We start from the raw sequence: 24,956 nt of genomic DNA, 5'->3' as shown, positions 1-24,956 counted from the left end.
TGTGATTTCTATATTATGGTTTAAATATTAAAATGCAACACGGCCGACACACACAACATTATATAAAATTCTCCAAAGGCGCGATGGGCACGATGTAATCTTTCCCAGGACCTTCTTAAAGCGGTGATCAGAGGGAAATTGCTGCTACGACTTAGAAAACAGAGAAAGAGCAGACAATAATTTGAGATTACACAGTCTCCGTGTGAATTAATTTGTTACTTGGACCTGTGTTATTTTGTTTAGTTACCCCAGTATAGTGTGCGTTTGCTGAAATCACTGCAACAACTACGCCGGCTTCAGATTTGGTACTCGCTGGGTGGGTATTATCCCCATTCCCCAGCCAACGTTAGTTAGCTAGCTAGCTAAATGTGCTAGGTTAGCTAGCTAACTAACTAACTAACGTGAACTGTCGCTGCTCGGCAGTTGGCAGCTAGTGTTCCACGCAACATTTAAACTGAGTAAGTTTGCCATTTGTGTATTTCTAAATAAAATAGCTAGCTAGCCAGTCGTTTGTACAACCATCTAAAATACATTAATGAGGTTTGGAGTAAACTGTGTGGGACGTAAACTTGGCTGGCTAGCTAGCTAGCTAGCTAGCTAACCAGTGTCTGGAGTAATTGTTGTCGTATATTTCCCTGAAACGGTAATGTTAACGTTACCTAGATGATTCATATAGCCATAGAATAAGTATTAACGTTACTGGCAGTAAATGTATTTCAAAACCACTCCAGATAACGTTACTTACTTTACAGGCACTTTATGAATTAACGCTAAGATGTAGCTAGCTAATGAATTGACGTGTCACGTCTTATTACAGCGGCTGTTGTCAATTAACTTGCTAATTGGCTAGCAGCGTTTGCTAAAACTGTCCCCATGTAAGATAGCTCGAGGTTAGGTGAAGTTCATTGTTGATGTGATTTATAATTTTTTAAGGCCAGGTCACTTTCCCTGTATTTGTTTTCTCATACAAACAAGCTTTTAAAGTCAGCATTTTCTCTAAACGGCACTAACCAAACAGTTGGGATGCCACTTAGTTTTAAAACTTTAAAGAAAAAGCTTTAATTGATTTGATACCAATGCTCTATTGAAACATTTTAGTTATTAACCTTGTAACGCTAACGTTGTCCAGATATTTCACCATTCAACGGAACTGCTTAACTTCTAAACGTTATATTTGTTTCCAATAGGAACAGAGTCATTGTTGGGCTTGAAGCAGTTTGTTCGTTTCTGAAATCGGTCATGGAGAACGATGCTTGCTTAGAGCAGAAGGATGTGGATGGGGATGTGGCTGTTGATCAAGTTAAACAGCTAGCAGCCACAGCTCCTTACAGATACACCAAGGTAATGATATATCCCAACAATATGATAAAATAGAGGCCACACATAGTTCTTCTTAACACAATTAACCATTATCAATTATTATACAGGAGGTGCTTCTGGAAATAAAAGAACTACCAGTCTCCAATGAAAGGCCAGACTGTCTCTCTGAGAAATATGACAGGTACGAATTATTTGACTCTGTATTCCACACAATCTACATAGTATTCTGATGTTATGTGGGTCAACAAGGGAAGCAAGACTTAATTATGAAATGAGACAGCTTGGATGTCCTATTTATAAAAAAAAAAAAAAAAAAGCCAACCTTTTTCCTTTTCTCTAACAGTAATTGACTTAGGTGTCCGGTCATAGGTATGTTTTCCCTTAAACATATGAGCCAATGACAATGAAAAAGCTTAAACATTAATTCTGAATCTACACTAGTGGCTTTCATTTGCTGTTCCAAAAGAGTTTCTACTTGTGTGCACTCAATCAACCTGTGTTGTAGTGATGGGAGTTTGTAGTAAAGTATACCTATTTCAGCAACTCTCCTGTAGGGACTGACTTATTTTATCCGCCAACATAGATTTTTAGTAGCATTTGGCGAGAGGGAAGTGCTAATTTTAGGACGTGCTCTTATTTAGTTGCTTTACTTAGTCTTGAAATTGCAGTGCAATCAATTTGAATTGCTTGAGAAATTATTGCCATACTGTGCTAAGTGGCTAGTCAAAGATGGGTTTTGATTAGGGAAAATTACCCTCACTCGCTACGGTGGACAGGGAAATAAAATCAATGAAGCCATACATACAAACCCTATTGATTTCTTCCTATGGAGCTGTCATGGAAACTATTTTAGTTGAAGGCAGATTTTCAGGACATCTGCTGATAAATTAAACATTTTGATTGTTTTGACCTTTTTTCTTTTTCTTTTTTTTTAACGGCTATCCAAAACAAGCAGTTTAAAAAAACAAGCAAATTTGTGCAGTGTTTTGTTTTCTACTTGTTATCAATGAATGATCGTCAATCCTGCAGAGCCCTGTTTTTCATTGTAGATATTCGGTCAGGGAGGGTTTTTTAGACATGACTAAATATGAAAACTAGCTTGTATGGTAGAAAATGGCATTACTCTTCCTGGCTCCCAGGATAAAGGTTGAAATCTATGGTTGTAGTTGGTTTAAATAATGTCGGCCATGCTGACCTTTTACTAAACACGGTTGTTAGATTGTACAAATTGGTCCCAGTAACAAAGAAGCTGAAATTAAACATGTAGCTGTGCCCAGTATTTAGCCTTCATTATTGGTGTTATTAGGCATTTTCATATGTAACATGTAAAATGATCTTTTACCCAGTTTAAAAAAAAATAGGGGAATAATTTGTCAGTTATTTGTCTTGTTTTGGTCAACAAGTTGAGTATGTTTTGATACAGTGATGGTGTCTGGGACCCTGAGAAGTGGCATGCCTCACTGTATCCCACTTCAGAGCGTAGCTCTCCGGTGGAAGGTTTTAAGAAGGACTATGTGGATGACAGAGTTCCTTTGAAACGAAGAATCCCAGGTAAATGGCCCAAAGCCATAAATCTAAAGATTTAAACCAAAAAACAGGTCATAAAATGATCTTACTTTCTCAAGGTTTGTGTTAGAAGTGGTCTATTGATAAGTCATGAAGCAGTACAATTATCTAAGAAAGATTTCTGTAATTGTAATGCTCACAACTCCTGAATATTAAGCAGCTCTAGATTATGCTTAAACATAGTCTTGTCTTAAGGGATAAGAAGAGAACCATATAAATGAGGCATGAATTAAATAATTGAGAACATTTAAGATTTTAATCTGGGTTTACTTTTTATTATCTTGGTTATGATGTGACCGTGGTGGTTACACCTCTGCATTGTATTCAGATCCTCGTGAGCGGTTAAAGGAGGATGATCTGGATGTCGTACTGAGCCCGCAGCGACGCAGCTTCGGAGGTGGATGTCAAGGCAATGCTGCACTTGCACCCCACGCCCGTCGCCCAATCAGCCCCCTTGAAAATAAGGAGAATGAGAGTCTCCGTCTAGGAGGGGCACGCAGAATCGGCAGTGGCCGCATAATTGCTGCCAGAGCATTTGAGAGAGAAGCCCGTTCGGAGAAAGAGCGGGAACGTGAGAGGGACTTTAAGGATAAAAGATTCAGGGTTGGTGTTAATTGCTTTCAGTTCATTCTTAATGTTTTTTTCCTTACTGTTTGGACGGTGAGACATTCAATGCATTGAGGTTGGCATTTCTCTTAGATGTTAATGTAAGTAGGATTGCAGAGAGTTTTTGCAAAATCACAAACTCATGCCATTCAGTTTCACAAAACCACTTGTGAAAATTAGCAAGCTCACTTTTTGAAGATACAAATAGCCGAAAAGTGAAATGTGCAGGAGAAATAAAGCCTTAAATGTTTTTCACAAAATTGATTTTGCTCACTAATCTAGTGTTTATTTTAAATTATATGAAAGCAAACCTTTTACTTTCTGTTTAGTAAAATTAGGAAGAGGCTGCTTGGAAAGGGTCCCACTTCATCAGTGTGCTTTCTCCATACAAAGTTTATTTCAAGAATGGACCCATTCATTTAATCTAATTATTAGCAAGTTGAAGGTCTTTATCTTTCGTTCTACAGATATTATTTTGGTTTTATTTGCAGAGGGATTTTGGTGACAAACGTGTGTTTAGTGAAAGGAGAAGGAATGATTCTTATGCAGAGGAGGAGCCAGAGTGGTTCTCTGCAGGTCCCACCAGCCAGTCTGAGACGATTGAGCTCATTGGATTTGACGACAAAATCCTAGAGGATGATAAGCGGAGGTCCAAGCGGTCAAGAAAACGGGCAGAGTCCATAAGAGAAGGCATGCAATGCATTTTTGTTTTTCACCAGTTGGTCAACTGCATGGCATTATTTTGATAACTAGCATAGTGCAAATGTGATCACATTAGTGATACTTAACTATTGCGATTTTTGTTGTGCAGTGGAATGTAATGGACAAGCAGAAGAGCGAGATGCTGGTTTGCAGTCTACTGCTGATCAGGAGGTTCCTCATCCTGATGTTCTGCCTGAGCAGACGACTGGAGACTTTGACTTCAATGAATTCTTCAATCTGGAAAAGACCATGCCAGGGCTGGCCTCTGTAAGTACTGGGGTGCACTGTGTGGTTCTGCGGTGTTTTTTTAAAGGTGTGAACATCACAGATGGGATGACTTATCAGTATAAGCTTTAACAGTAGAGGTTTTCAGGTGTCTGTCTCTCCTCAACAGACCTGCAGGTCATTTTCTTTGTGTAATTTTTCAGCCTTAACATTTTAGAGGCTATATTACGGTTGTGGCACATTGTGGCAATGTTATGAAGTAATCATTTGTTAATCTGTTTGTCTCATATAATGAACAAACCTCTTTGAATTCAAGTATTAATTTAGCAGATACTTTGTGTCAGCACAAGAATACCTCTGCTGCACTGGCTTGATCTCTCTGAACTTGCTCTGTGGTGTGGGTATTGTCACTGAATGTTGCACTTTGTCAGTGGGCTGCTGCATGGGGTTAGATGTTAAAAAGGTATCAAGAATCCAAATTTATGCCCATCATTTTAGCTACATTAGACCTGCTAACAGAGTTGTGTACATACTGGTTTGGGGCATTAAATCAACACAAAGCCAAACAGCAGTGCATTCAATGAGACTGCACTTATCTTCTAGCACATTTTGTGCTAAATCGATGGAAAACTCCCTAAACGTAAGTGCCGCTTTTGCCCTTGTACCTTTCGGCCTGCTGTTATTTGTGTTTCTCACTCTGTTTCACAGGCGCCTTTTTCTGTCTTGCAGATGATAGAGGACGTTTTGGGGGAGGGCCCTGTATCTGCTAGCCGCTTCAGTCAGTGGTTCTCCAGTAACCTGAGCCCTTCAGGCAGCCGGTCCAGCAGTCTGAGGTCCACTCCCCATGAGGAACTGGAAAAACTTGCAGGTGAATGATTTGATTTCCCCAAAGGAGCTACGTGTAACTATGTTGCTAATGCCGCGTTCTATTTACCTCGGAACTGGGAAGCTGCAACTGGGTATGACATCGTACCAGAGTTGAATGCGTTCTATTTAAAAGTCGTATTTTCATTGTTTTCATTAGCTCTAACTCCAAAACACACTTTCTGTGTTGGATGTACTAAATCTTGGACTGTTTTGCTCCTCTAAAGGGCTTGAACCACGCAGCACTTCCTCTAGCCAAGGCCCTGCCTCATACTTCACACCTATTCAAACATCTGAGTGCAAGGAGAAGGTGGACATCCTGGAGCTGCTGCATAAGGCCAAAATAGACCTGAAGCCTCTTCTTTCCACCCTGTCAGTCAACAAGGCTCGGCTAAGGGAAAGCAGTGAGTGCCAGTTCAATTATTAAACCATGAGTTAACTTTTTTTTACTGGGAATATACTGTGCACTAGACATCTTGTTCCTGTATGTTAATGTTAGGCAATGTGGATACAATTTTGAGCATGGTATGTTACGTTTGCTATAGTAGCAATACAGTGGTTATAGTCTACTCTATGGAAATTGGAACACATTTATAGACCGAATAATCGGATGGGAAATTTTTTTGGGCTAATCAAATGAAATAAACATCTAAGATACTTAAAGTTGTCGGAAAGAACGGATTGCAGGCAGGTGTCGACTGTGTGACATCGACTGTGTGACATCGGTACGTTGGCAGCTCTAACCTGCGCGATGCCTTCACATGCTCCAGTCGACACTGATAACCGTTTAGTCTAAGATAAGCTAAGAGCTAATACATCCATGAAGATGCAATACAATTGCCATATACCTGTCCTGCTCACAGACTTGCAACATTTCCTACCATTGCTAGATACATTAATAGGATGGCTGCCTCTGTACAAACTGAACAAAATATGTGTTGACAAGTCTGTCGTCTTGCAGCCGGTATTGTCATATTTCCCAACTCCAGTTCCATGGTACCAAAAGCTGATTGTATTGGCAGCTTTGGAAAAAGAGGAAATAAAAGCCTATGAAGTGACTGCTTTGTTATTGCAGGACAGCGGTTACACAAACTCCTGGGCAGTTCAGTGCTTGTGTTTCGTTTTTTACCTTTGTAGTGTGAAACTTTTTTAACAGTAACGTTACAAGGCTTGTATGCCGCGACTGACGAGTCTGGTAGCGGGTTAATGTGACATGATTGACGTCAGGTTGCTTTTCTCCTAAAGTTGATTCGGACTTAACTTTTGCTGCAGGCTTTCAAAACCGAAAGCGTTTTTTCTGGACTGTCTGAATGACACCGACGCAGTGTATGTGAATGAATGCTCAGCCGGCGCCTTGTTTGTTATGCACGGCCGTAACTAACGTGTTACTAGGTTTACCTTTTTATGAAATTGCCTGAAGACGACCCCATGCTGCTACAGTTAAACCATACGGACCTCTACACACATCAAACTAGCTTTTAACTACACATTTCTCCGTTCTTGGCTGAGATGGGTGACATAGTGCTGCATTAATTAGCCAGCAAAAACAAAACTAATGCTTGAATCCCAAAGTTGAAAATTGTGTGATTGTGCCTTTAGTAACTTAGTTTTAAAATCCCATAGTATTCTGTGTAGTGTTTTGTCTCTGAGGAATAGACTCATGTGATGACTTCTGAAACTGGTAGCTGTAATAACAAGCCACAAACCGATGGCAGCCCCTTGAGTATCTTTACATCTACTAAGGGTGACCAGGTCGAGGTGTTCAGGCATCTGGGCGTAGAAGTCAGACTTAAGGGTCTCAAGTATGCAGTCAGTGTCCAATTTTAAATCTCCTAAATTCAATTTCATGACCTTCTCTTAATTGGCATTTCAATTTACTTGTTAAGCACAGTAACTGTTTTTGTTTCGAACGGTGCTACATAAAGTTTAATTGTATCCATCTGTCCTCAGCTAACTGTGGAGCGGTGCTCTCGCTGGAGGAAGTGGAGGGAGAGATGAAGGGGATGAAGCTGGGCTCAGAACCACAGGTGCGAAAGGGGCCGCCTCCACAGAGAGGAAATGGCACACCTTTTATGGCTCAACATTTAGAGGAGGCTTTAACTGGTGGCTCCAGTGCCCGTCCAAAGTCACGTGACACAGACATGTCGGCCTTTAATAAACTAGTCAGCAGCATGAAGGCAAGTGGAACTCTGCCAACTCACCCCAAAACCAACACAAACAATGTAAGTAGTTTCTTTTTTTTTAATCCAATATAGACACTTTAACTGGATAAGTAACATTGTATGTTGCAACGGAATGGATATTCATACAAATCTGTCCAGTGGGATGCTGCATGCAAGCTTTTTCAACTTAACCTAGATAACCCAAGATTTCATGGATAGACTAGAAAGTGATGGGCATAAATTTGTTTAAATGTTTTGAAGGTTCTTTTTGTTTTTTAATGTTTGATGTATGAAAGTTGCAAGTGTCCTTTTTTTTTCTACAGGTCAGTTTCTGAAATTGTGATCTGGTTTGTTTGTACTGAGATGAGAACCATGTTTACTGTCATTGGATGAACATATGTATCCAAAGGCATACATTACTTGCATGAGGGGACCCTTTGATTGTGACTTTCATGTACAAATCCATCTCCGTGGGCTTGCCATGTTGCAGTTTGAGGAGGTTTCAGCAAATTCTGTATTTGTCTAAATTTTATATCCAGTGATCACTGATCAATTTTGCTGCCAATTTCTGTTTTGACTCACTTATAAATGCCTACCACATACTCAACATTGGTTACTGGGATGGGTTTTTACAGGGAAATGGTTGCATTGAACCTGCCACAAATTATTTCTCCCTGTACAATGCAGCAACATTCAGACCCAGCTGTGGTGGCACTGTCTGAAGCTCAGTTGCCTCCTCGGCAGCAGAAAAACATATTTCAGGTGTGTATGTTGACTATCCTCTTAGCATAATGGTGAAAAATGTTTGGTATAGACTAGATCGGGTCCAATTGGGTCTGAGTAGAGTTACAGGTCTCTGGTTTGTGATTAGGTGGTGCGTCCTTATCGCAGGACTAAAGTGTTTTTGGAATTGCAATGTATTATTTTCAACAGCGGCTGCTCATTAACTTGTGGCACAATCATTCTGCTGCCAGTGTTTTTATATTTGAGGCTCTTTGTGCGCCTGCGTTTTGAATTGGGTCCTCGGGTATATTTCCATTTGCCAACCTATTCTGACTGTTCTACAGTCCCTATCGGATCCTAAACATTACATAAATAGTGTTCTCAGCATAGTGCCAACACTGTTATATAACTAGATATGGGGTATTGATAAATAAGGACACCACAGAATACAATTTTGAATCCTGCTTAAATGTCAAGAAAAATGCCTTAGAACACCTACCAGCCCTAACGAACTGGGAAATAGATTCTCATCTCAGTGTACACACTGACAGCTTGATGGCAGTAATTCAATTTTATTTATAGTATCAAATCATAACAAAAGTTATCTCGAGACACTTTACAGATAGAGTAGGTCTAGACCACACTCTATAAATTCCAAAACCCCAACAATTACAGTAATTCCCTCAAGAGCAAGCATTAGCAATGGCTATTGGGACAGTGGCAAGAAAAAACTCCCTTTTAGGAAGAAACCTCGGCAGACCCAGACTCTTGGTAGGCGGTGTCTGACGGGCCGGTTGGGGGCGTGATGAACAGTGGTGATAACAGTCACATTAGAAGTCAGTGACTTCGAAGGTTATTGTGGAAGTTCATGTCATAGCAGGGCACATCGTGTCATACTGAGTAGTGCAGTCTCCTATACCGGATCCTGACTACTCTGTGCATAGGAACATCACAGCAGGGCGTTGCGGGATGTGACGTGGCGCTGCAGAGCACGGGTGGGTGCAGCAGGACGCAGCAGGAAGCGGCCGGGAAATGCCGAGAATCGCAGAGCATAGCTCTGCGAAGAAGAAACATAAGGACTCCGGGGAGAAGACTCCCCAGAGCTAGATTAGTAACAAGCAAGCATTTCTTGGACAGGATGCATACAAAAGTAACAAGTAGAGATGAGAGAGCAGCTCAGTGTGTCTTAGGGAGGAACAGCCTCCCCGGCAGTCTAGAATTGTAATAGCATAACTTAAGAGAGGCAGGTTAAAGAGAGGTGCCTGGTCGGGCTAGAACTCTCCCCAACCGGATCGGGCTGTACTGGCCTGCCTCCCTCTACTCTCGCTAGATTATTAATTATACAGTATATCAAACTGATGACTATGAGGAGAAGCAGGTGGGCCGGGTTAGGCGGACGCTGCAACTCTTCACTCCTTAACTATAAGCTTTATCAAAGAGGAGGGTTTTCAGTTTACTCTTAAATGTGGTGACGGTGTCTGCTCCTCGAACCCAGACTGGGAGCTGGTTCCACAATACTGGAGCCTGATAGCTGAAGGCCCTGGCCCCAGTCTACTTCCAGAGACTCTAGGAACCATAAGTAGCCCCATTCTGGGGAGCGCAGTGCTCTAGTAGGACAATAAGGTACTATGAGCTCTTCTAAGTATGATGGTGCTTGACCATTTAGAGCTTTGTAAGTCAGGAGGAGGATTTTAAATTCGATCCTATATTTCACTGGAAGCCAATGCAGAGAAGCTAATACAGGAGAAATATGATCTCTTCTCTTAGTTCTCGTCAGAACACATGCTGCAGCATTCTGGATCAGTTGGAGAGTCTTAAGGGACTTATTTGGGCAACCTGATAATAAGGAATTGCAGTAATCTAGTCTAGAAGTAACGAATGCATGGACAAGTTTTTCAGCATCGTTTTGAGACGGGATATTCCTAATTTTGGCAATGTTACGAAGATGGAAAAAGGCTGTTCTTGAGGTTTGTTTTAAGTGGGCGTTGAAGGATATATCCTGATCAAAAATAACTCCTAGATTTCTGACAGCAGTGCTGGAGGCCAGGGTAATACCATCCAGAGTAACAATATCTTTCGAAAACTAAGTTCGGCGGTGCGTTGGTCCTATCACAATAACTTCAGTTTTGTCTGAGTTTAACATCAGGAAATTGTGGGTCATCCAGGATTTTATATCCTCAATACACGTTTGAAGTCTTGCTAACTGACCACTTTCATCTGGCTTAATTGACAGATATAATTGGGTATCGTCTGCGTAACAGTGATAGTTAATAGAGTGTTTCCTAATATTACCTAGAGGAAGCATATATAAGGAGAATAGAATTGGTCCAAGCACTGAGCCTTGAGGAACGCCATGGCTAACTTTAGCGTGCTTGGAGGGTTTATCATTAACATTAACAAATTGGGATCGTTCAGAGAAATAGGACTTAAACCAGCTTAGTGCGATTCCTTTAATGCCAACTAAGTGTTCCAGTCTCTGTAACAGGATTGTATGGTCAATAGTGTCAAATGCAGCACTAAGATCTAGTAGAACAAGAATGGAGACAAATCCTTTGTCTGCAGCAGTTAGAAGGTCGTTAGTAATTTTCACCAGTGCCGTCTCTGTGCTATGATTCTTTCTAAATCCTGATTGAAAATCATCAAACTGTTGCTATGTAGAAAATCACATAACTGATTAGCAACCACCTTCTCAAGGATCTTGGCTAGAAAGGAAAGGTTAGATATAGGTCTATAGTTTGCTAAGACCTCAGGATCTAGGGTGGGTTTTTTCAGAAGAGGTTTTATCACAGCAATTTTAAATGACTGCGGTACATAAACTGTTAGTAAGGACATATTGATCATATCTAATAATGAAGTGTTTACCACGGGTAACGCTTCTTTGAGTAGCCTCGTTGGGATGGGGTCTAAGAGACAGGTAGACGGCTTAGCTGAGGATATCTTTAACATTAATTGTTGAAGGTCTATAGGATAAAAGCAGTCCAAGTATATGTCGGGAGTCGTCGTTCTTTCTAGCGGTCCTGCATTTAAAGATGAACTGTTAGAAGTTAAGGGCAAAAGATGATGAATTTTATCTCTAATTGTTATAATTTTATCATTGAAGAAGCTCATGAAGTCATCACTACTCAGAGCTAGAGGAATAGCTGGCTCAGTAGAGCTGTGGCTATCTGTCAGCCTGGCTACAGTGCTGAAAAGAAACCTTGGGTTGTTCTTGTTTTCTTCTATTAATGATGAGTAATGGTCTGATCTGGCTTTTCTTAGGGCCTTCCTATAGGTTTTCAGACTGTCTTGCCATTCCAAACGGGATTCCTCCACTTTGGTGGAGCGCCACTTACTTTGGATGTTTCGTGAGATTTGTTTTAATTTGCGAGTTTGGGAGTTATACCAAGGAGCTAATTTCCTTTGCTTTATCGTCTTCTTTATGAGAGGAGCGACAGAGTCTAAGGTCGTCCGTAGGCAAGTTGTAGCACCGTCTACAAATGTATCAATTTGAGAGGGACTGAGGTTAACATAGAGGTCCTCTGTTATGTTAAGGCACGACATAGACTGGAATGCTGTAGGAATATTTTCCTTAAATTTAGCTATAGCACTGTCAGGCATCTAGTGTAGAAGCTGCTATCTGGTTTAGTATGGTCAGGTAACAAGAATTCAAAAGTAATTAAAAAATGATCTGATAATACCAGATTCTGCGGAAATATTATTAAATCCTCAATTTCAATACCATATGCCAGCACAAGGTCGAGGGTGTGGTTAAAACAGTGCGTCGCCTTGTGCACACTCTGACTGAAACCGATTGAATCCAGTAATGAGTTTAAAGCAGTAGTAAGGCTATTGCTGTCAACGTCCATATGGATATTAAAATCACCTACAATAAGTACTTTGTCTGATTTAAGGACTACACATGATAAAAACTCTGAGAATTCAGATAAAAATTCAGAATACGGACCTGGAGCTCGGTAGACAACAACAAATATAATTGGCTGTACTGATTTCCGTGTTGGATGTTGAAGATTAAGAACAAGGCTTTCGTAAGAGTTATAATTTAGTTTGGGTTTAGGGTTAATTAACAGGCTTGAATCAAATATGGCTGCAACTCCCCCTACTCGGCCTGAGCCTCTAGGAATTTGAGTATTAATATGACTGGGAGGGGTGGCTTCATTTAGACTAACATATTCTTCATGGCCCAGCCAGGTTTCAGTAAGACAGAATAGATCAATTTGATTATCAGATATAGGGCTGGGCGATATATCGATATTAAAAATATATCGATATATTTTTAAATGAGATATGGAATTAGACCATATCGCATATATCGATATAGTTCAAATGTGATCCTTGCTCCCATAGATATATACACAGATGTCGCCTTGAGGTTCTAAACATACGTCAAAACCGCCGCCATCTTGGAACAGGGGTGCGAAGCATTCAGATCAACGCTAAAGATGCCGGACTTTTGTACTGCTTAATTATGTTCGATAGAGGAAATGAAAAGAACAAACAGCAATGAATAACATTTAACAGGTGACAATGTGTTTTATGATTATGTATGCCGCCTTCGACCAGCAACCTGAGCTCCGGCGGCAGCGGCAGGCGGAGAGCTCCGTGGCGGCCGCAGCGTCTCTTCCCCGGAAAACACCGCTTTGCCTCGCTGCTGCGCCGGGTCCCCGCTGATCCAAATCGGACCAGCCAAAGACAGAGTGGTGATCGGTAGGATCTTACACGTAGTCCAGGACGACCTGTATGTCGATATCGGCGGAAAGTTCCAATAAGTTTGCCGGCGGCAGGCGGACGGAGAGAAGCTACAGCGGGGCAGCAGAGACCGTCTGCAGCTGCAGGATCTGGAGCTCAGTGCCCGTTAAAATGACATGTAACGATAAATACATACAGAAATAAATAGTGGAGGAATGAGCCTGGACATTTCAGTCTGTTTTAAACTTCACCTTGAAGCAGAAACTCTTAGTTCAGAAGGGTGAAGTTTCCGTTTGACTCAGATCTGTGAACCGATCATAATAAATATTCTTTGTATTAACACATTAATTAGTTTCTTTGTTTTGTAGTCGATAGTTCATCTTTTAGTTTACTTAAGTGGAAGCAGTATCAAGTGGAAGAATGGGACTATAAACCTAGGCTTACAGGCATGAGGCATTACATTTTGAACAAAGTAGATTATATTAATATCAAAAGCTTAATTGACCTTTGGAACGAATCACAAATATGGAGCTTTGATTTCAAAAAAGGTACTCCTGTTATACAGTATTTAGGTTTACATTTTATTGTTATTTGAACAGCTGAGCATTTAATCATGAACCAGGTGAAGAAACCGGTTTATTATTTATTTGATTTTGCAACTGTCTCTATGAAACTACTTGTGACATGTCATATTTGATTTTGGCTTTGACTGAACATTTGATCTCACTTTGCGGAAAAAAATATCGGGATATATATCGTATATCGATATTCAGCCAAAATATATCGGGATATGACTTTTGGTCCATATCGCCCAGCCCTAATCAGATATCAATTCATTTACGAGTACTGCTTTAGAAGACAAAGATCTGATATTTAGTAATCCACATCTAATTTTCCTATCCTTTTCTATCATTACGGTGGTAGTTTTAATTCCAATTAGGTTGTTAAGTATTGCCCCTCTATTCACCACTTTTTGTGGTCTGTTGATAATTACTGGAATAGTACTAGTACTACACGTTACTGGAATAATGCTAGTACTACATGTTATCCTACAGAAAACATTTTCAGATTCATCCACTTGTATAGTGCTATCAAGATCAATACCTGGGGGACATTAATCTGTGATATTTTCAACATAATGTCAATACTTGCCTTCTGTTAGTGTGGTCGTTATGTTGTCAGATGGCATCCTGGCTCCGTGTCGGTTTGGATGGAGGCCATCACGCTTCAGCAGGTTGGGCATCTCCCAGAACAAGTTGAAGTTGTCGACATAGGGAATGCTCAGGGAAGTGCACAGTGGTTCCAGCCAGGTGTGGAGCCAGAACAGTCTGGACCATCTCTCCGCACCCTTCCTGTAGGTAGGTAGAGGCCCAGAGATGACAATCCGCTTACCTGTGCCCATCAGGATGGTGATGAGAGTGGTGAAGTCTTCTGGAGTGCTATCGACCGTCTCTCTCTGATGTTGTTTGTGCCCACATGCACGATGTTGTCGACCTTGGCGTGGCGGGCGAGGATGCCGGGAAGTTTGTGCTGGATGTCACGGACCTTGGCACCGGGGAAGCAGTAGACCTTGGAGGGACCGCTAGGTAAAGGGGGAATGTGGAGATCCCTTACCATGGAGCTTCCGATGACCAGCGTGGAGATTGATGAGTCCGAGGGGGGAGAGTCCGCCCTCAATGGGCGCGTCGACTGTGTGGATGGACCAGGATGAGCTGCGTGGGGACGTGGCAGAGAAGGGAACTCCTCGTCGTTCATCAGAAGGCTGTAGCGGTTTTCTAGTCGTAGGGGTTGGGCTGGGGCTGAGCGTTGTCCTGACCGCCTGCTCTGGTGCTTGCTTACAAGCCATGGCTCAGGCTGGTGTGGAGCTGGCCAGCAGAGCTGGCTGGGTCCTCGGCAGAAGCCGAGGAGAGACAACAGGGACAGAGGTTGTATTAGTGCGTGGTGGGGTGAGAGTATTGCAGGGCACAGTGGAATCAAAACATCCATCAGTCTGTGTGTGGGGGGAACTTCCAATGATAATGGAGTCAAGGAACTCTTCACTTGCCTTGATCTGGTGGAGAGACAATATTCTGGCTTCAAGTTCCACTATCTTCTGGCTGAACAGGAGGCACGAGTCACAGCCAGGTGAACAGCTGAGGGGGGGGGCATCGTGTAGCTTGCTAGTTTAGCTAGTAGCAACGTTGATGGAGGCCTTCTCCTAAAACCTAGAAACCTTCACAAGTCGAAATACAATGCAAGTGCTCCTGCTTGTGTTTAGCAAGCTGTGGATAGCCCGTTACTGCTACCAAAATATACAATAGATTTCCCAGGAGGCAAAATCCTAAGTGGTTCGCTTTAACTCCCGCTAGCGGGCAGGCTAACTAGCCGTTAGCACAACAAATACCTAGACGTTAGCTAACGGAGCGCCGGAAAGTTTTGCAAACAACGGAGAAACTGCGGCCAGACAGGTCCGGTTAAAATACAGCGAAACGGTGTAATTAGTGACTGTATTTCGTTGTGGAGGACTTTAAATCGCAAGACGTTCAGCGTCTGCCGTTGTCGTCTGCAACAAGAAACGGGAAGTCAGGCGGAAACGGAAGTGACGTTCACAATACTCACCTGATCAGTGATCTCCAAGGTACAAACAGCTCTGGTATCAGCACTGGTATCTGGTATCAGTAATTTTCAATTCAATTTTATTTATAGTATCAAATCATAACAAAAGTTATCTCGAGACACTTTACAGATAGAGTAGGTCTAGACCACACTCTATAAATTCCAAAACCCCAACAATTACAGTAATTCCCTCAAGAGCAAGCATTAGCAATGGCTATTGCGACAGTGGCAAGAAAAAACTCCCTTTTAGGAAGAAACCTCGGCAGACCCAGACTCTTGGTAGGCGGTGTCTGACGGGCCGGTTGGGGGCGTGATGAACAGTGGTGATAACAGTCACATTAGAAGTCACATTGACTTTGAAGGTTATCGTGGAAGTTCATGTCATAGCAGGGCACATCGTGTCATACTGAGTAGTGCAGTCTCCTATACCGATCCTGACTACTCTGTGCGTATGAACATCACAGCATGGCGTTGCGGGTGGTAAGTGGCGCTGCAGAGCACGGGGGGAGGCTGCGGATGCAGCAGGACGCAGCAGGATGCAGCCGGGAAATGCAGAGAATCGCAGAGCATAGCTCTGCGAAGAAGAAACATAAGGACTCCGGGGAGTAAACTCCCCAGAGCTAGATTAGTAACAAGCATTTCTGGGACAGGATGCATACAAAAGTAACAAGTAGAGATGAGAGAGCAGCTCAGTGTGTCTTAGGGAGGAACAGCCTCCCCGGCAGTCTAGAATTGTAATAGCATAACTTAAGAGAGGCAGGTTAAAGAGAGGTGCCTGGTCGGGCTAGAACTCCCCCAACCGGTCGGGCTGTACTGGACCGCCTCCCTCTACTCTCGCTCGATTAATTATACAGTATAGAAAAAACTGATGACTACGAGGAGAAGCAGTGGGCGGGTTAGGTGGGCGCTTCAACTCCTCGTCCCTAACTATAAGCTTTATCAAAGAGGAGGGTTTTCAGTTTACTCCTAAATGTGGTAACGGTGTCTGCCTCTCGAACCCCCGACTGGGAGCTGGTTCCATAATACTGGAGCCTGATAGCTGAAGGCCCTGGCCCCAGTCTACTTCCAGAGACTCTAGGAACCATAAGTAGCCCCGCATTCTGGGAGCGCAGTGCTCTAGTGGGACAATAAGGTACTATGAGCTCTTCTAAGTATGATGGTGCTTGACCATTTAGAGCTTTGTAAGTCAGGAGGAGGATTTTAAATTCAATCCTATATTTCACTGGAAGCCAATGCAGAGAAGCTAATACAGGAGAAATATGATCTCTTCTCTTAGTTCTCGTCAGAACACGTGCTGCAGCATTCTGGATCAGTTGGAGAGTCTTAATGGACTTATTTGGGCAACCTGATAATAAGGAATTGCAGTAATCTAGTCTAGAAGTAACGAATGCATGGACTAGTTTTTCAGCATCGTTTTGAGACAGGATATTCCTAATTTTGGCAATGTTACGAAGATGGAAAAAGGCTATTCTTGAGGTTTGTTTTAAGTGGGCGTTGAAGGATATATCCTGATCAAAAATAACTCCTAGATTTCTGACAGTAGTGCTGGAGGCCAGGGTAATACCATCCAGAGTAACTATATCTTTCGAAAACGAAGTTCGGTGGTGCGTTGGTCCTATCACAATAACTTCAGTTTTGTCTGAGTTTAACATCAGGAAATTGTGGGTCATCCAGGATTTTATATCCTCAATACACGCGTTTGAAGTCTTGCTAACTGACCACTTTCATCTGGCTTAATTGACAGATATAATTGGGTATCGTCTGCGTAACAGTGATAGTTAATCGAGTGTTTCCTAATAATATTACCTAGAGGAAGCATATAAGGAAAATAGAATTGGTCCAAGCACTGAGCCTTGAGGAACGCCATGGCTAACTTTAGCGTGCTTGGAGGGTTTATCATTAACATTAACAAACTGGGATCGTTCAGAGAAATAGGACTTAAACCAGCTTAGTGCGATTCCTTTAATGCCAACTAAGTGTTCCAGTCTCTGTAACAGGATAGTATGGTCAATAGTGTCAAATGCAGCACTAAGATCTAGTAGAACAAGAATGGAGACAAGTCCTTTGTCTGCAGCAGTTAGAAGGTCGTTAGTAATTTTCACCAGTGCCGTCTCTGTGCTATGATTCTTTCTAAATCCTGATTGAAAATCATCAAATAGACTGTTGCTATGTAGAAAATCACATAACTGATTAGCAACCACATTCTCAAGGATCTTGGATAGAAAGGGAAGGTTAGATATAGGTCTATAGTTTGCTAAGACCTCAGGATCTAGGGTGGGTTTTTTCAGAAGAGGTTTTATCACAGCAATTTTAAATGACTGCGGTACATAACCTGTTAGTAAGGACATGTTGATCATATCTAATAATGAAGTGTTTACCACGGGTAACGCTTCTTTGAGTAGCCTCGTTGGGATGGGGTCTAAGAGACAGGTAGACGGCTTAGCTGACTTTACAGTAGCCTTTACAGTAGCCTCTGACTTTACAGTAGATCTACTGCAACTGCTAATAACAAAACCTGGAACTCCTAAACTGCAAGTAAGCGTCTCCCTGCTGTTTTTCACAGAGCCTAACATTAGCTACGACAGCTGAAGTTAGCTAAAATTAGCTAACCTAGGCACTTGTTCCAGCAGACCTCTGACCAACACTAACGTCAGACTAACTTTAACAAGCCCCGCTCTATGTGAAGAAACGACGGATTTAACGAACTTATGGAAGACCTTACTGTATGCTAGCTGTGTGGTAATACCAGGCTTTGGAGCAGTGGGCTGTTGGTCCAGAACAGAAGACCTCCAACCTTAACTGGAAAAAGTGACATGAGACAACGCCCCTCATCCACAATCTCCTCAAATAGAATTATTTGGGAAACTCTGACAACGTATCCCAAGGGTTTCTTTATCCCTAATCTGAAATGCACGTTGTAAAGGAATATTTTGAAGTACATGGGCTTTATCGATGTTTTTGCAACTGTCAGACCAATAACATTAAAGTTAATTGAGACATCCTGGGAAAGTTATATTTGTTTGTGTTGTAGGAGCTCTTGGGAGGTCCTGCTCGTAGTGGCTCTCCTACACTGCTTGGCAATCTGTTGGGCAGCTCTGAGGGCCCAACAACCTCTGCCCCTCTACACGGCCTACTACACAAGGGCCCTTCACCCCCACTCTTTCCACATAGGGCACCCTCACCTGACTACTTCAACAGTCGGTTGCAACCTTCAACAGGTAAGTAATTTGTAAAAGTGACATGTTGCAGCCTTGTATTAATTTTTTTAAAGTCATGTAAAATACCTTTTTTGAATTGGAAAGAATGCATATTGTATGCATTGACTTTCTCTCTTTCTATCATCAGGCTTTACCCACAGATTTCATGATCGCATAATCAGAAATGAACCCAGAAGTATGTGGACCAAATGTTTTTTTCATGAAATGTTTGTCCTCATTGCTGCCTCCACAATTTATTATTGATAATCCAGACATTTAATGATTATTGGCACACGGTGGAAAGCTTTACTTTTTACTGTTAATGCAATCCAAACTTTATTACAGCTCTGACCGAAACCCGGTGCTAATATGGCACCGGTGCCTAAACCATGGTACCTACTGGACCGAATAGCAACACAGATTTTCGGTGCTTAATTTCGGTGCCACTTAAATGACTGTGCAGCTCTCTGATGCTCCGAAACGGACGTTGGAGGAAGCGTAGCTGCATGTGACAATAGTTAACACTACACTTGGCAGAAGGTAACCTTAGCTTACCGTTAGCTATTAGCTGGGTTAAACACTGTTAAAATGCTGACCGCTAAATGGTTAAGTGTGACTGTATTTCGCTGTAGAGGATTTCAATACTGGAACGTAAAACGGTCTACAGCTGCCATTGTCAGAAACACGGAAGGTGCGTTAACTTAATGTTTTTTGTTTAACAGCAATTTACTGGTGAAATAAGTTATGGGTATAGGTAATTACATTTTTAATAAATCTTAATTTTGACCATATGGGCTGAGCAATAAACAAGTTCTTCAATACCGCTTTGTGCCTTTTTTGATAATCTGTTCATGCTCTGTTTAGGCACTGGCACAACTTGAAAATCGGTTTAGCATTGGAAAAAAAAAAAAAAAAAAAAAAAAGTAGTTTAGTTTTCAGCTTGAGCAAAAATGTTGTGCCAGTATATGGTTATCTCCTGCTGTTGGTGCAAAGTGTCATATGATCACAGCAACTAAAGAGTGCATCTCTGGGGTTGTGGGCATTTTAGTTGCAAATTCAGATATCTTCAGTTAAATGTTTTTATTAGATGGTGTTTGTCAGACGAGCTGGATTATGTCCTCAATAGTTTTTTGTTGTAATAGTTTATTCTCTCCCTCTCCTATCTAAAGGTTTTCCTGTTGGCCATCAGCCCATGCTGCCGGAACAGTTTGCTGATGTACACAGATCTATCAGCCCTGGATCTGCTGTACAGCAACAGGTAACCAGTGTTTGGACACGGTGAACTTGGACTAATGGCTTCATTGTTTACTCAAAAGATATTTTGCACACTAAATCTTTAATGTAAATTGATATTCAATTTGAAGAACCTTATTTTATAACTTGGGCTGTCAATCGATTAAAATATTTAATTGCATGATTTCGACAGTTAACTCGCGATTAATCAGTTGAGCTGCTTTTTAATCATCGATTTTGTTAGTGTAAGTAAAGCCTCAGAATGGGAAGTCTCTCTTTTAGATAGTGTTTTTTTTTTATTTGTTATTCAGGATTATATTTAACTCTGAAACTGTACAGAAGCTGCCGTGTACACCACATCCATTGCAATGATCATCTCTTCATGGTGTGCTCGGTGTTAGAGGAGTTAGAGTTAGATGGTGATCCCCTGGATGTTATCACAACGCACTTTATGGCTTCTGCTAGTCATCCACAAATCATGGATGTACAATGATACGGCTGCATCGCTTCCTGATTTCCCAAACTAGGGTACGGCCCGATGCCCGAAATTTTACAGAACGTGCATGCGTCTTCAAAAGATTATTGGGTGTGTGTGTTTTGATTTAACTCCTTCATTTTGACCACTATTTATAATATGAAATGCACGTAGGGCTCTATTTACATAACTCAGTTTTCAGTGGAACAGGAAAGATTGACTGCCCAAATACCAAGCTGCATTACAAAAATCTTTTCAGTTCTGATTTATTTTACAGTATATTTACGAAAAGTAACCCATCATAAAGCAACATTGCGTAACATTCATATTTTTTGCAATTTGGAGCCCCTACAGTTTGAGTGTAATACAAACCTTCCAGTGGTCCAAAGCTCCTGTGTTAGCGGTGTAAACACCAACACTTCAAATCTTGTGATAGTGCCGTAAAGCATTGCACACTTCTACTGGGAGTTCATACCTGCTCACCAAAGTTACATTCGTCAACAGTTGTTAGAGGCACAAAGTGGGATAGACATGGCATTATTCTCCCTATTACAAGTCAGAGTAGAATCAAAATGATTTTGAAGCTGGAAAGTTACGCAATGTTGCTTTATGACATCAGTTGGTGATCTCTTCAGTTGTGTGTATTTTACTTTACCAGATGAGGGCGCTCTCTGTGCCAGTGAATCAGGCAGACCTGGAAGCTCTGGCATTTCAGCAGGACCTTGCTCTACATGCCCACCACTCATTCCAGTCTGGCTACAAGCCACCACAGGACATGTATTTTCGAAATAGGTTAGTTGCTTTTTAAAAAGGTATTTAAATACTACACAGTATGTATTGATGTTGACACAAAGAATTGAATGTGATTAATGCCTCCTTAAGCCAATCCATGATCTTCATATGCTACAGGACTCCAGACTGCGACCTGCAAATTTGACATTTATTTATTTCATGTTGTAAAACGAGGAGAGAGCGAGTCTGCTGGAGTTGGCCTGTGTGTGTGAGAAAGAGGGAGGGTCCGTGAGTGATTAGTCAACTGCGTGGGTAATGCATGGATGTGAGCTACATGTGTCTCTTTGTGGCGTCGCACTCATCGGTAAAGTCAACCATGGCAAAACGTGCACATGCTGTTCCACGGCGCTGTTACCATGTTTGCGTGAAAATTATGATGTTGCAGTCCATAGTGCATTTACGAGTGGTGATCGGCAACCAAAAACAATCCATTTTGTTAAAGACTGTACATTGTCGAGGAAAATGCTGCATAGTAATAGCCGATAAGGAGATAACCTTTGCCTAATGTTAGTCCTCTCTTCATCCTACTTTTGTTTATGGTCTCAACCCCGCTTGCGTACACTTCAGGTTGGCGGAGCTGTGTTGATAGACCTCAGCAGTGTAAGGTAGTATTAGGTCTTGTCACAAAATTGACCGCATTTTTACTGTAATGTTGGCAACTGCAGCGTAGTGTATTACATGTTACAGTGGGGGTTTTTTTTTGACAATTTTTTTTTCTTACCGTTTTTACTAATCTCTTAAATGGAAACATGGAAAATATGTAACCCAAACCATATAACATAATTAGCATTTGCTAGTTGCGTATGGCTGATGTGCTTGTGATCCACAGACTGCAACGTGTTAATCGCTCTCCCGGTCCAGGCCCTCATCCTGCTGGAAGAAACTCTCCAGGCAATGCAGTCACCAGCATGGTGAGCACAAACTGTATCCTCTCACCTTGTTTAGTTGTCCTGTGAAGTTGAAGTCTTAACTTTATAATTTCTACACCTCTTGGTTTTGCTAGTATTTTGTATTTTTGTTTGCAACAGTTGTCTCCATCATTTACACCCACATCTGTGATCCGCAAAATGTACGCGACAAAAGAGAAAAGCAGAGATGAACCATTGAGTCGTTCGGAGAACAAGGAGGAAGCAGTAGGACATGCTCAAGATGGTACAGAGCATTGTTACCCACAACTTCCTGATTTGAACTTCAAAGTACTACAACACTGTAAATATGAAATTTTGGTTATGTGATTACAGACGGCAGCTCCCCAAATCTATATATGGAGGCGATTGATGGGAATGCGGCCCAGTCTGGAGGAGTAAGGGCTGGCTCCCAGACCTTTTCAAGGAAGGACCAGGAGCGTCTCAGGCCTGGTTCTGCTGGACACCATACGCCCAACATGGTACCTCCAGGACCGGCATCTTTCCCACGTCCCATCTATCCGGTACCGCTGCTATCCCAAGTACCAATGGTGCGCCCTCCTCCCCAGCTCCACCCTAATGTGGTTCAAAGAATGCTGGCGCAGGGTATCCAGCCCCAGCAACTTGGACCTGCTCTTGTGCAAGCAGGTTAGTGTTGGACCACACACGCATGCACACGTGCATCATCTTTTTTTTTTCAAGTTTTTAACTTTAAATTTGCCTGATATTAAACCTCTGACCATGGTGATCTCTGATGAAAGTCTTTAATTACACACCCCAGGTATATTCCCACCACATGTTGACCTTGCCCAACTTCAAGGCTTGCCTCCTGCCCTGCTTGGACAACCGCTGTACCCTCTAAGTGCAACAGGGCATCCACTTCTACCTCCCAGAACCAACACTCAGATGCAGTTAGCAGTAATGCAACAGAGACCAAGTGAGTGGAGGTTTAATATTACTAATCAGTGTGGGCATATGCTAGTGGAAGCTTTAAGTCTCCTCAAAGGAGATTACTGAATACTGCCACAGAGAATAACCTACAATAAAGGACTGAAAAAAGTAAAGGATATTCAAGTTGAAATGTATGTAGGATCTCTAACAGCAGAAATGAGTTAAGTTAAACGTGACAATTTTTTGTTTTATCATCTTTTGAATTAAACTTTCTCATCTTGCAGTGCATCCAGGCATCCCAGGCCCTCAGTCACAGAGCCAAGGCCCTCACCGGACCAATGGCTCCCAGCAACACAGGGGCACCCCCCCTCTAGGCCTCGCCAAGTGGTTTGGTTCAGATGTGCTAGAACAGCCACTCCCCTCCATGCCAGCCAAGGTCATAAGTGTAGACGAATTGGAGTTCCGGCCATAAGAAAATAGACACTGCTGGATAGCAAGATATTTTTTTCTTTTTTGCCCATCTCCACCTCCTCGTTACCATAAAAATGTGAACTTTAATTTGAAAGACGGTGCACAGACCTGGACAGTCTAACCATGCCATGCTTATTAGTCTTCAACCCTTGAAGTCACTGCTTTTTGAAGAGGTTCATCAGCAGAAAAGGGAAGACAAGTGATGGGGATTTGTTTTGCCGACTGAGTGAAAACATTTCTTTTGTATTAGGCTCTGTGCAGTAAATAATGTATAGGCCCAATTGTACAGACCATGGGAAATAATCTTATTCTGCCTGTGTATATAGCTGTTTTCTTTTTCTTGGAATGGGGAAGGTGAAACTATCCTGAAGTTGAACTGACAACTGCGAGGGACAAAGTCACCAAGAGCTGGTAGCATTCCTTTGTCTTAGCCAACTTGAACTTCCCCTCTGAACTGCACTGAGAAAGGGCTACTGCTAGTGAGAAATGTTGGATTGATGAGTAACTTCAGTGCATACTCTACCCTTTTGTGGCATGGCTGGTGGTCCTTTTCTGTAGATGTGACTGGTTGGCGCATTTCAAGACAACTCCGGGGATGCAGCGAGCGCTGGTTGTGCCTTTTTTTTTTTTTTTTTTTTTTTCTTTAAACTGTATCCCCTCCCATCCAACCGGTCACTGAGGGGTGGGCAGCACTGCTCACATTGTCATTTTTTTTAGGGTGGTTGGGATTGTTTGGGATTCAGTTTGTGCTATTAAGTTATAAAAAGCACAAATGGAATAAATAAATACAATTCAGTAAAACACAATTTGCTTAATTGTTTAAATGATTTAGTCTCCCTTTCTTTCTCACACACACACACACACACACACACACACACACACACACACACACACACACACACACACCTCTTTACTGGCCACTTTATGAGGTATACATACATTAATGCAATCCAATACAACAGCTCTGCCATAAATTCTGCCTTTGCAAAACTTATGTTTGGCTATTTACACTGCCCTAGACGTGTTGCTTTAACTACTGTTAACACTGGACTGTATTATATGTACAGGTGTTTTCTAATGTCGTCCTTACATCCATAGGAGGCAGGAAACTAAATTCTTTAAAAAATGAGTCTAGTAAAACACAAACTAGGACCTTAATAAAATGTATGGCAGAGCATTAAATGATCTTAGATTGTGGTGTACCTAATAAATTGACAACTGTGCAACCGAACAAGTAAGAGCGGTCGATTTTTCTACTGTTCTAAAAATTGTCTTGCCGTTGCTTTCCTAATCTCATCAAAAACTGTTTTATTCGGTAGTAAACTGTCAAATGTAGTGCTAGACCGATTTGCCAGGCCGATATTTGCTTGTTGCATACATCACAGCCGTAGAAATAAAATGATCTCAGCATTGAGAGTATGTGGGCCAACAAGAGATGTCATATCTTTAAGGTCTTAAAGAAATAATGTCCAACTATGAAATGCACATCATGGTCAAAATTATTTAATTACATTTAAACTATCATTTCTATTCTATTAGACTA

The 24,956-nt window shown here is 41.8% G+C and overlaps 1 protein-coding gene across 6 annotated transcripts; it reads left to right on the top strand.

Annotated features, from left to right (window-relative positions):
• Positions 1–84: 84 nt before the first annotated feature.
• On the top strand, positions 85–24,219 carry eif4enif1 (eukaryotic translation initiation factor 4E nuclear import factor 1). 6 transcript variants are annotated; one of them, XM_028576742.1, is made up of 20 exons: positions 85–316; positions 1,188–1,341; positions 1,428–1,501; positions 2,744–2,871; positions 3,215–3,489; positions 3,984–4,182; positions 4,304–4,461; positions 5,128–5,287; positions 5,511–5,687; positions 7,234–7,505; positions 8,133–8,207; positions 18,481–18,667; positions 18,795–18,842; positions 19,816–19,904; positions 21,013–21,146; positions 21,976–22,057; positions 22,175–22,298; positions 22,388–22,699; positions 22,833–22,988; positions 23,227–24,219. In XM_028576742.1, exons 2-20 carry the CDS (start codon positions 1,240–1,242, stop codon positions 23,412–23,414), a joined length of 2,940 nt encoding a protein of 979 aa, XP_028432543.1. In that variant the 5' UTR covers positions 85–316; positions 1,188–1,239; the 3' UTR covers positions 23,415–24,219. The 6 variants fall into 6 exon arrangements, with proteins under 6 accessions (XP_028432543.1, XP_028432542.1, XP_028432546.1 ...); XM_028576741.1 differs by having other exon boundaries at positions 85–458; XM_028576744.1 differs by having other exon boundaries at positions 86–458; positions 5,149–5,287.
• The last annotated feature ends 737 nt before the right edge of the window (positions 24,220–24,956 follow it).

The sequence above is a fragment of the Perca flavescens genome, chromosome 4 (assembly GCF_004354835.1).
Source record: "Perca flavescens isolate YP-PL-M2 chromosome 4, PFLA_1.0, whole genome shotgun sequence".
NCBI classification, from domain to species: Eukaryota; Metazoa; Chordata; class Actinopteri; order Perciformes; family Percidae; genus Perca; species Perca flavescens.
Note: the sequence above shows the minus strand (reverse complement) of the source record. Positions and strands in the feature narration are given on the sequence as shown.

Bases quoted from the DNA above. Each gene is read 5' to 3' on its own strand.
- eif4enif1 (XM_028576742.1), top strand. From the start codon at position 1,240: ATGGAGAACGATGCTTGCTTAGAGCAGAAGGATGTGGATGGGGATGTG. The intron at 1,342-1,427 runs GTAATGATATAT...ATTATTATACAG, and splicing joins CTCCTTACAGATACACCAAG to GAGGTGCTTCTGGAAATAAA. The intron at 22,989-23,226 runs GTGAGTGGAGGT...CTCATCTTGCAG, and splicing joins AGTAATGCAACAGAGACCAA to TGCATCCAGGCATCCCAGGC.